This window comes from Rhea pennata, chromosome 2, assembly GCF_028389875.1.
Source record: "Rhea pennata isolate bPtePen1 chromosome 2, bPtePen1.pri, whole genome shotgun sequence".
Classification (NCBI taxonomy): domain Eukaryota; kingdom Metazoa; phylum Chordata; class Aves; order Rheiformes; family Rheidae; genus Rhea; species Rhea pennata.
In genome coordinates this window covers 40,737,163-40,749,697 of record NC_084664.1, presented here as the reverse complement: position 1 = coordinate 40,749,697, position 12,535 = coordinate 40,737,163, and the positions used below count along the sequence as shown (strand labels likewise).

General features: G+C 36.5%; 1 protein-coding gene across 1 annotated transcript in view; it reads right to left on the bottom strand.

Annotated features, from left to right (window-relative positions):
- Positions 1-2,753: 2,753 nt before the first annotated feature.
- KCNH8 (potassium voltage-gated channel subfamily H member 8) overlaps positions 2,754-12,535 on the bottom strand; it is a 197,030-nt gene continuing 187,248 nt past the window's right edge. The window contains exon 16 of the mRNA XM_062567830.1: positions 2,754-3,458. Coding sequence (XP_062423814.1) covers positions 2,754-3,458 — 705 coding nt within the window. The remainder of the gene's footprint in view (positions 3,459-12,535) is intronic.

The window sequence follows — 12,535 nt, the reverse complement described above, 5'->3', positions numbered from 1 at the left end:
AGTATTTTTCAGCTTTGTTTAGGGTACACTCATACTTGACATGTACAGAAACAAGGAGCTGCTTATGACAAATTGCCTGATTTTATTACTTCTCAATTATTGCGCTTGCATTTTTTTTACTTTAGAATTAAATGTACAACAGTAAAATTATGGCTATTTATGCAAAGTGGCCCTTTTTTTCCACTGAAATTCTTTTGAACTTTATTTAAATCTAGCACAAAAAAAAGCCCAGACAAAACACCTAGCTTTGATTTTGCTGTGCTAGTATTGAGCCAGGAAAGCAGGAAGGGGGAGTGAGAAAATAAGACATTCTTAAAGCATATATATAATAATTTATGTATTATTTATAAAATGAGAAAGCAGAAACTGGTCCCAGCTATATATATATACAGGTATGCCTAGTGGAAATTGTTAAATGATATTGGGAACTGAGTATGATAGACTATGACAAAGACTGTATTTGTGCACCACCAGTCAACAGCTGGGATACGACGAGCTTAGATTAGCTTGCGCATTGCACTAGTGCAATGGTTTTAAGCCAAGTTACCTCCCTGCGAGGCATGAGAGTACAGTGAAGAATTAGGATTTGTGGGTAGCTGTGCTATGTGTACCAGTGAATCCTAAAAAAAAAAAAAAACAAAAAACAAAAAAAACAAAAAAAAAAACAGAAAAAAAAACCCCACCACTCCCCAAATATCTGGTCTTTATGAAGGAAAAAGGCTTTGCTGTACAATGCTGGCTGCGGTGAGAGAGGGGAGTGACTTATTGCTGCTGCGTACGGCTGATGTGATGCCAAATCTTCCGCGCTGCCCAGGATTACCCAAATGCTGCCGTCCGGCCAGGGAGGTGCCGTGTTTGCATGGGCCTGTTCCCGCGGCCTCTCCAGCTCTGCCCTCCTTCCCTGGGCGCACGGCAGCAGCCTGCCAGAGACAGCGAGGTGCGCTGTTCTCTCAGCACTCCTCTCTTTCGGGTCGATGGTGGGGGGCAGCTACAGATAAACACTTACGCTGAAGCTGTGACACACTGACAAAATTCAGGCAGCTCAAAATGAAAGCTGACAGTCTGTCCTTAATTTGCACCGGTGGGAAAACTGATGTGAAAGGATACAAAGTCAGGCTCAGAGTATGAGCTGGGATTTGTGTTCCTGCGTACTTCAAAATCTTAACAATAAGCAGTCTTCAAGATTTTTGAGCAGACAAAACTCTTAAGGAAGTTAAACATAAATTTTGTGGTCAGGAAAAACTTTAGTCTGATAACTACTGCCAGTTTGTTTGCATTATTAAAAGTAATTTAATTTAGGTCTTCCTTTTAAAGTGTTTACTATGGGTTATAAATGTACTTTCTAGGAAGTTTGATAAAGAACATGCAATTATGATGGATACTGTGCATCTTTAAATACATAAATCAAAATCTTAGTGCAGAATAGTTTTTCTGTTTGCACTGCAACTATATAAGTTTCTAAGTACTGAAAAAAAGTCACATTTCTTTTAGGTATTACATTATTTTCTGCACTACCTAGTTTGTCAAATCTATAGTCTCTTTTTCTGTGGGGAGAGTGGGGACTGGTGAGTGTTAAAAGTCAAAGCTAACTTTTAGTTATGCAAATAAAAATCATCAAATTAATTTTTTTAAACTTTTTTCTTTGCCTCTAACATCCTAATTTTCTCCTTTAGTTTTGCTCTTGCAATTCAGTCATTTGCTTCCATCTCTTTTAATTTTTTTGGCCAAATATAAAATGCTAGAATAGAGAAGCAGCATAAAACATCTACTTAGAAATACTTCAACAGTAAGACACAAAACAAGGATACCAATTATCAGTATAATAATTCACATTAAATATTGATAGCTGACTTAGTATAGGATACGACATTCCAGATGTTTTATTTTTTTAAATAAAATAATGCCTTATTTTTATTTGTATTCCACCAGCATGAATACATTCATTCCAAATTGCATGCACATAAAAGGGAATCCATTTGTAAACTACATCATCTTAACAATAAATAGTTTTGATCTAATAATACAATCTAATGATGGTAGTGCATTTCTTGTTAAAACTGCAAGCTTTTACCAAAATGAGAACAAACTCTTATTGTCCTTATAAATATTTTAAATAATTTTAAAGTACATATTTCATAGCAAGTTTATAAAAATAGTATTTTTTGATAAATTAGGAGGTTTCATTTACATGACGAATAACGTGCAACAACTAGCCATTCTCTACCAACTCTATTTGGCTGATTGTCTAGATGACATGCAGCGATAATTGTCCCTTTGCCTTCACGCAACTGACAAACAGACCAGCAGGACCCATGACCACCTGAAGCAAACAGTGCCACAGATATTGTTTGGGAACCACCGTCAGACACCCAGGGAAGATCTTTGCTTCGATAAACCAAAGCTGCCCATGACAGTTCTTTTGTTCAGACTTCCAGCTGCTTTGACCCTCAGGGTCTTTTGACTATCACAAAAGTCTGCCAAACAGACCAGTAAGTTACATCTGTGTACAAAATGATTTTCAACATGCTTCTAGAATCTAGAAATGTTTCCCTACAGTATGAACCAGCAATACCTTTTCTTACTTTCTATAAATCTGAATTTTCTTTTTTTTTCTTTTTTCCTTTTTTTTTTTTTTTTTTAAGGTCTCCACGATTGCTAGAGAAAAGGTCAAACAAAGCAGTTGTGCAGTACTCTATAAATTTAAAACTGGCAACTGTAGAACATGCTTTGAGTACCACTTAACTTTTTTCTCATTATACATCTATGGCTTGGTTATCTTTAACATCCCTTGTGCTTGTCACAATGTCTAATGGGAAATCTGAGGTTCGTGCAGAAACTGCTCCTGTTGTTCCTTCAAGATCCCAAGATCCTGGCAGGTTCTCAAGGCTCAGTGAGCTGACCGCGCCTTGGCTAAAGCTTCCTTCCTCGGATCTGCTGGGGAGCACGAGGTGTAATGATGTCTCTGATGAGGAGCATACTGAAGAAGAAAGAGTTGCTGAAATAGACTGAAGAGGAGTCAAGGTAGTGTCTGAATGGGGTGAGGTGCATCTTAAAAACCGCAGATTATCTTTCTGAATTACCTGATACTGGGATGGTGAATTTTCAAGGCCTGAAGTATAGTAAAATTCACTGTCCATAGAATTTTGAATGTTGGCTTCAGTTCTTCGGGGACTGCTGCCTACAGAAGATAGATCTGTATCCCAAATGTCACATAATGTGTTACCATGACAAAGTTGTGCTTTGCTGCAAGCAATGTTCCCAGCTTGCATGTGCGTGCAAGGCTGATGCGTAGTCCAAGACATCCGAGTCTGCAGACTTCCTGTGGTAGGACTCCTAGACAGGCCATGGACTGCACAGACCCCTGGAGGCTTCGGTGGTGTCAGCAGGCTCTCCAGAAGGCGCATCACATTCTTCATATCTCTACTTAATTGTGAGACTTCTTGAGTTAAAGTTGTCACCTGTTATGGGAGAGCAAAATACCCCGATACTTATTTATGCAGTACACACATCTTGCAAACATTTCTGAAATACATTTTACCCTTTTTTCATTCTAAGGAGATCAGTACAAATTACAAGGCACAGTATCTTTACTAAAAAGAGATATAATCTACTAATGCATGTGTGGAAAATAGTCCATCCATTTACCGTATCATAGCTACATGTTACACCAGCTATGGTATACTGAAATAATTAAATCAATAAAAACACATGACGGAACCATCATAGACAGAAGTCATCTGTCTTCAAATGATACTTTGTATACAAAGAGTGACTTCAGGGTCAGACCTGAAATGAATTCCAGTGGTGATATGACATCATTAGCTTCTTGATGAATCATTAAAATAGTGCATGAATCATTTGCATGTTTTATAATGATGCATTGCATATATGTAGTTTTATAATGATGAATTGCATATAAATGAGTGAAACTGGTGAAAATTGGTTCAGAAACACGTGTGAAATGTACTGCTGTCTTCATGGCAAAGTAGCAGAAACCTATGCCCTAATTTGTCAGATACATGTAACAGTTGCATGCAAGCCTAGACTATTATTTAAAAAAACAAAACAAAAGAAATGCTTCCTACTGACTCTAGTTTGAACCAAAGACTGGAAGCTCTAAAAGCCACCTGTTACCTCTAAATTTTTAAACAATATGTGAAAGACTGTGTAACAGTTTGCTTCAGTGTTTGTGCATGAAAGGTGTTGCATATAAAGTTGCCTCTTTCTAAGAGGCAGTAATACATAGCATAAATTAGTCTGGTAATAGGAAGGAAGAATCCTATCACTCATACTGCTGCTGTGAGCAGGGATCAGGTTCACAAGTTCTGAATTTGTTCTATAAAGTAAATTTAGATCTGAATAGGGACATTCTTTATGACAGCATGGGGATATTTTGGGAAACAAGGAACTAATCCAAGCATTACTGTGACCAGTTCCCTGTTTAAAATGTGTTTGCTCCCCTCCGCCCTGCCCCTTCTTCTTAAGAGAAAGTTTATAGGAAGCTAAAATTAGTCCTTTTTTTTTTTTTTTTTTTTTTTTTCAATAAAGGGAAATGACTCTAGAGGGGCACAAGTGAACTTTGCCGCTGCTGGTAACTAGTCAATTTATTTTAAGTCAAATCACTGTCATCATTACTATTGAAAGAAACACAGTTTCTCATAGTGATGCTAGTGAGAGTAATCTATTGAAAATTCATGACTGAACATTGATCTTCAGAAGGATAAGCCACTTGTCAAAAACAGAAAAGGCTAATTCAGACACAGGCACTTTCTTTGCCCTGAAGTAAAGAGGCCACAAATTATGTGTCCTACAGAAATTAATTTTCATGTAATCAGACATGCAGTGTTTATTTTTCTGACAGGACAATTACAGAAAATCTATTGAGAAGAACACTTCAGGCTGGGTTTGGCTACATTATCATTTTCCATGGGACAAGAAATCCTAAGTTGGAGGGAAAACAGAAGGCTCCATTACAGCGCCTGTAAATCCATTCCATTCCCTGATCTAAGAATTCAAATCCATAATTTGAATTTATTGAATTTATTGATCTAGTACTGCTAAGCACATAGATGAAGCAAATATGTCATTTTCTGGATAATTAAAAAGTTTTCTGGATTTTACAAACTGTTTATCTTCTTGGATTAAAAAGTGGGTTGGTAGGCCTCCAATAATATACTATTAATTTCTATACTCTTGCTAGTTACAACATATCTATGAGTGTATATATATTACTGTATTCTCAAGTACTTACATAGTATATTATTATTGTCAATATCTATAACTATCTCTGTTATAGTACACAGGTATTTATGCTATCCTTTTTACACAGATTCTTGAGCAGGTGTAAATAAGCAGGTGTACCAGGAAGCAATTTTGTCAATAATGTTAACAATCTCGCAATGCTTCATGAAGTGCAAAAGAAGAGGAATTAATATCAGAAGAAATTTTAAGCCTATGAAAGAAAAATTGAAAGGAGCAGAGTTTCCTGCTGAGCGAGAGGACTAATTCCTCGTGTGCTGATAAGGCAATTCTCTTTTCAGAGGTTCAGTTATTACTGCTGGGCTATACAGCTGCTTGTACAAACGGTTCCCACTGTGCTAAGCCGATAGCTTTAAAACATCCTGTGAGATCCCAGCTATACCAGGAATGCTACCTTAAGTATTCCTGGGCCTTGAAAAAGGTGCTGCAGAATAATGTGCAATGTTTCCTGATATAGAAACCAGGATTTCTGCAGAACTGGCTTGAAATAGTGAGAAAGATTTTCTTTCTTCTGAGGCTGGTCAAAAGCAATGCTCTGTAACCCTTTCAGGAGACTTGGTTATAAAGAAGGAGTATTTTTCAAGAAGTTATTACTATGATTTTTTTAGGGTATGGATTTTTATAATAACATTTTATTATGCCTGTCCAAATACAAGTTTTAGTAGTTATATTTTCCATTTCCAAATGGCCTCTAGATTTCAGTGGCAAGAGTATTTTTCTTTACTGCTAGTATTAAACTATTGTGAGGTTTAATCGGTTATTTTGTTGCATGTAGTTTGGTAGGAAATGAGATGATTGTATTTTAGTCTTTCCACAAAAGTGATGAAAAAACTATATAATGTAAGATTATAATGATGATTACTGTTTTGTTTAAACACTATTGGTAAAATTAGCTTCTTTGTTCATTGTATATTCCAGCATTGTTTTCTTTGATGTTACATTTTCTAATAAAAATGCCTCTCTCATCACTGTTCCTGGAGAAATCTGGAATAAAGCCCTCATTTTATGATTAGAAGTCTAATTGAATACTTCTTTGCTATTTTTTCTCTCTGTGGTTTACTAATTTTTGCAATTTACATATCACACTGAGCTCTTCCTGCCATCACTCTCTTTGAGCACCCAAAGAAATGAAGAGGAAAGTTTGCTTCTTGAAAAATGCAAGATGCATTTTGGCAATGCGGTGTTGCTGGCTGGCTCGCACCACACAGGAGATGCAGCTTTTCTGTTCCCTTGCTTAGTGCTTCACTGGTTCTTCTGTTCTAGTGAAGCCTAGAAGACTGTCCAGTCAGAATAAGTTGCCTTTTGAGGCTCAAATTAACTCGTTGTTGGTACGCTGCTTTTCAATAAGTGCATTGGTGAATGAGTAAGGTCAAAACTAAGCTAAGACAGACTTTTTGCCAATTATCAGCTTCTTTGTTGCCATCAGTGTTATGGTAACAGACATATATGATATAATGGTACTCTAGGAATGAAGTTAGTTGGAGGGGGTAATAAATTCCAGTGCAACTAATCTGATTTCAAATTAAATGTATAGGATTTATGTAGTGACATGATGGTTCAGTTTCAGCAAAATAACTCCAGAAATCTGGAAGCTCATCAAATCATGTATTAGTACAATAAAAAGTTACTGATTTCTCTGCTGTCTCGCTAGCTGGCTCTCAGGTAGTTCCAAGGCAACCAGTCTGGCTGGATAAATTGAGACCTTTAGATTACTGCTATTGATATTAAACAAGTGAGGACGAAATGGAGAAGAATAAAAGACCAGAGAATTTAAACACATTCAAGCCAACAGGACCCTGATGAAATTCTGCCTAGAAAAAGGGGTTCCCAACTGCAGTGCTAATCACAGTTTCTTAGCTCTTCATAGCTTATGTGGGTGTTGTCTTCAGGTTAGGAGAAACAGGACAGTATCACCATGTCGGTGGTATATAAGAAAGTTTGGAAATTACTGCTTTGACAATTTCAGAAATTGTCAGAGACAAACTTTGGCTGACTTTTAGTGACTTTAAGAGCTCATGATCAGGAAAGACTTAGGTGTCTGGGAAGAAAAAAAATCAATATCTACCGTTGAAAGAAATTGTGAATTATATGTGATCCCAGTGGTGATATCACGAAAAATTATTAAGCAAACAATTTCTACAAGCACCTAACAAAACAGTTAAAAGAGAACAGACAATATGAACTTATCAAGAATAAATCATGGCAAAACAATATAATTCTCTTCTTTAACTGCATAACTGGCTCTGTAGATAAGAACATGTAGATATATCTTGTCAAAGACTACTGAGAAGTTACCATCCACATGACGTTCTTCCATGCCAGCTACAAAAATATTACCTAAATGTTATCACTGTGAATTGGATGTACATCTGATCGGAATGGTTTATGATCAATGTTTTGCTGTCATTCTGGGAGGACATTTCAAATCAGTCCTTTTAGGGGGCTTGTCCTAATCTGTTTTTATTCAATGTTTATATTTAATGGCTAGATGGAGCTCACATTCACTTTTAAATATCAGGAAGATGAAATTCAACAAAGATAAAAGTTAAACATTACATCTGGAAAGAAAATGGTGGAAGTATGAGTATAAATATAAAATGAGGAATAACCGCACATGCTGAGTATTATGGAAAAGAGTCTGGGGAGTTTCAGTAAATCACTTGCTGCATGCATTAATCATGCTCCTAGGATATATCAACAGTATTTTTTTTTAACTGGACACAGGAAGTGGGTTCTAGTCTCTCAAAATCAATTGTGCTGGAGTAGCGTAAGATCACATATTTTGTCTGAGTTTTAAAAGATCTGAACAAATTGGAGACAAAGGAAAACATTGCCAATGAAAAGTCTTAGAAGATATGAACAAAGAAAGACTGAAGGAACTGGGTTTGATGATATGTGCTGCAAAAGCAAGTTTACACTGTAAATTGTTTTTAGAAAGAGCATGAAAATCATTTTTTTCTCTTGAGCAGAGAAAAAGTAGTGGTGAGTTTGCATGCCAACAGAGATTTATGCTTATGTTTAGATAGATGTTATCAAAATCAGACTTTTTTGACATAGGGAGGTTTTGAAAAGCCTCTTAGAATTAACTGGATAGTGGTTATTTCCTACCAAGGTAGCAAGGTAGTAAGTAATACCTCTCTATTCAAAACTTAAATCAGATTATATTGTCTAGTTAATTTTTACACTTCATTGCTTCCTCTCTTGGTTCATTTAAGTGTCTCAGATGCCTTTCCACCAAGTGCATAAGAGCCACCACTGTGTGTAGGCCCTCCTATGCTCTATATATGCCTTCGGTCCTACCAAAAAAAAAAAAAAAAAAAAAAAAAAGACCAAAAAGCCCCAGTAAGCTTTAGAGCATCATCCATTTTTATCTTATCTTCATCTGTCAACAACCATTAAGCTAACATAAAAAGAAGGAAAAATTAGTTTGAAAGACAACTCTACAATCATCAGATTACAAGAGCAGAGTAGGTGGCAACAGCAACAAATCAAGAGTTGTTAGCAAATGTCAGTATTAAAATGAAAAGACTTTTTTACAAGCATCAATAGACAAAAGGATACATTTGCTTTGTGTTAGTGGTCTAGAATAGCTTTATTTCTTAACACACAATTCTATTTTTTTTCATGACTTTGGGATTTTAGCTATGTAAACGTAGTATAAAATGGGTAAATTCATTATTAATAAATGCCATTAATTTACTTTTTGCCACATTTATCTTGATTCAGGGATGTTTTCTACAGAAATTTGGCCTAGCTTTGTTGCAAAATCATTTTTTCTTATCTGATAATGCAGTTAGGAACTTGTTACAAAGAAAATGTTTTCAATTGCTGTAAGGCAGATGAGTTCTCAAGCTACAAAATGAACTTTCCCCATACATCCCATATGTAAAACTATAAGCCTTATTAACTTCTTTAGCAAATTTTACCCAATTTTTTTGGTTGTCACTGATTATAAAATTACAGTGTCCATCCTGTGTATGAATTTTTAGTGTTAAGGAAAATATTTTGCTTTAAAATGAACATGCTTTTTCCGCTCAGAAAAATCAGAGGAGACTGATTTTGATTTTTAGCAGCTGGATGCAATATATATTTAAAATATTCTAATTAAAAAATCTGTTTAAGTGTTCTGGAAAATAAGTGATTTTATTTAGGATTGGTCATTTTGTTAGCTGAATCTCTTCAACAAAAAAGTAAAATATCCCTGTGAAAGCATTTTCACTGATCTGAATTAAGTGCCTAATGCTCAGAGTATTTTAAGCACTTGCAGTTAGAAAACTAAAATTAAAAATAGCTGAGTTTTCACTAACTGTTCCAATGTGCTAAACAGAAGGCAATTTCTAGTACAAAACCTGGCCATATTCTTTGTGTTTCGTTTATTTTTCAGTTGAATGGGAGAAATGGTGTATAGGTCTGTGAATACGCTGATCACGATACTGATTTATATGCTATAGTTGTGGGCAGATGTGGTAAAATATGAAACGTGTCCCCCTTCGCCCTCCAAATGCCTAATTTAAGCAATGTCTTATTCTTGGTATGTGCTGTTTATAAATATCAATGCTTATAAATACAAATCCAAGCTTCCGGATAATGTTTGGACATCTGAGAGCATCTCTATACGCGCAAATGCAGAGCCACACTTGTGCTATCTGCACTCTGGGCTGACCAGACGAGCTGTGGTCTGGAGACCTGATAGCCACATAACCATGCTCTGCTTCTGACTCCAGCGCTTGGCTTTAACTAATACGGCGGTATGGTGTGGCTCAGGAGAGCTGAGTCAAGCACGGAAAGAATACGGGATATAAGAAGAAAGAAACGTGAGCCAGTCTGCATGCCCTGCTATAGCTATAGCCTGTATATCTGAACATAAGAATCATGTCTCTGTATATTTGAATGAGGAACTACATGTTCGTTCGCCTACCCTGCAAATTATGAGAGAAAGAGAATGATTAAAATTTGGGTATTTTCACATTTTTAACTCGGCTACACTGTAAATAATCTAGATTTAGTTGTTGCCCATTGAGTCAAAGTGGAAGTATTTCCATGCTCTTTTCATATAAGTAGCACTGAAATGATACATAACTAAATGTGCAGTAGGATACAAACAGTGACACAGGTAGGCAGTGCCCTAATCTAAACCTTTGGCCCTTTGACTGTCTTGGAAAATTAAGAATTGTTTTTACTAGACTCCAGAGTTTATTTCAGGGGTTATGTATGATTGTATCAGAGAAATATTGCCTTTGAAATATGAAAAAAAAAAAATGCTGAATGTTTACATACACTCAGCTGACCAGTCTTCAGAGAAACAAATGGCAGAACTTCAGCGAGTGGCTATAGCTCCCCAATAGAAAGATGTATGCTCATAAGATAGAAAACTTTCTTAAATTCTCACTCTATCTAATCCTGCTCTGATTTGGAGCAGAACTTTGAATCAAGCTTGCTCCAGCTCAGGAAATGTGCCGTGCTGTTGGGTCACTTAATCTTGACTTAATCTTCAGTCACTTAATCTTGAAACCGTTGCTTAATTAATCGCATGTTTATAAGAGTAAGACCCTGAACCATAGCTCTCTCCCCTAGTGCTGAACTCTAATCAAAGTTATTCTCTTTTTTGTTCAGTGCATATTTAGACTAAGCGGAACAGCTTCCACAGGGAGATACTGAGTAGTCCCATTCCACTTCACCCTGCAATAGCAAACAGGAGTGGAAAGCCCTGGTTGCCTTGGTTCTCATTCAGGCCTAACCTGAGAAGTGAGGTTAGGCGAGGGAACGAAGAAGTTGGGTAACAGCTGAGCAGCCAAAGCATGGAGCCCTACAACAGGAATTTAGGGCATGTTGAAGTTTCACTTTGCATAAGAAAGAGGCTGTGCTGGGTTTGGTGCCAGCTTCAGGGGAAGCATTGTATCTGAGGATCTTTACAGGAAATACGTGCCTGTTTTTCCTGAAGTTAATACCCAATGAACTTTGAGAAGTGCAATCAAGGCTGAAACCACTTCTCAGTGAACTGTCTTTTGTCAATGCCATTCTTAGGCATCTGAACTTCCCTTTGGATTACGTAGTGAATGGCATACCAAATGTGGCCAAGAACTCCAGTGCTTTTCTAAGATGGATGTAGCTTTTGTAGATTTGGCTGTGGGGAGACTCTTTTCTTTCCTTTGCTAACAAAAGACTGTACACAATGTCTAAAGGGAAAGACATGTCTGTCTCCCCCAACAAGCTGCTGAAAGAGTTTTAAGCTAACTAGTGAACTGTTGTAATGCAATTGCCTTTCTTGAAAGCAGTTATTTTTCCATTTGATGATTTTTTTTTAATTTTATTTATTTTTTATTTCCACTGGAAAATGTATTAATGATTATGTTTGCTGCTTCTGGCTACTTGTGACCTGTTTTCTCATATTTTCTTTTTCAAAGGAAACTGCATGTCTTGACAGAGAAGTTCAATTTCTAGGTCTGCTAGTATTTTAACTACTATTAGCAGTCTGCTATAGTGTCAAAGGCAGCTAGTCATAGGTTTATTTGGATAGTAGCAAATCATCAGTTTTAAACTCCTGAGGGGGGCATATTTGAGTACATGGATATATGACCATAGAGAAGATGCATCTAAGGATGCATCTTTCTCAATGTAAATTTTGATCCATGGGAGGACTTGGAGGATACTCATCTGCCTCTTTGGGAGTGGATCCCTAAATGTTGCCTCATGAGTCTAAATCCACACCAGCTAGGATAGTCCCTTATGCTTCTTTTATGTCCCAGTCCAGTTTTGTTTCATATTTTATGTCTATGTACTGTCATATTGACTTGAGATCACTCACATATATAAAAATGTGTTTAAATTCATCAGGGTATAGATGACTTTGCACATTATCAATGAAAAATAGCAACTGGGCTATCAGTATGGAGTAAAATGATCTTATAGATACTATGAGCTTATATAGGTGTTGCTTTAGGTTCTTTAGATTAGGCCTGATGCTTTTTCCACAGGGTTTTCTACAGTTATTTGTGCAGCTTCCTTATGAAGGAAGCCTCCTTCCTTTCTCTGCTCTAACAGTAAGTACTGTCAGAGTCTTCAAATTTCAAATATTTGTTATCATTACAATGCTATTTTCTCTCATTTGCTCGTATCATCATTAATGTTACTTTATCACTAAACAAGCTAGGTGTAAACCAATACGGGTGTTGCCAAAAGATATCTAAACTCACTAAGACTTACTGTTTGACTTCAAGTTCTAAGCAGTGAGCATCCTGCTTTTGCGCAGACCCCAGTCTGTCCATAGTGGGCAAAT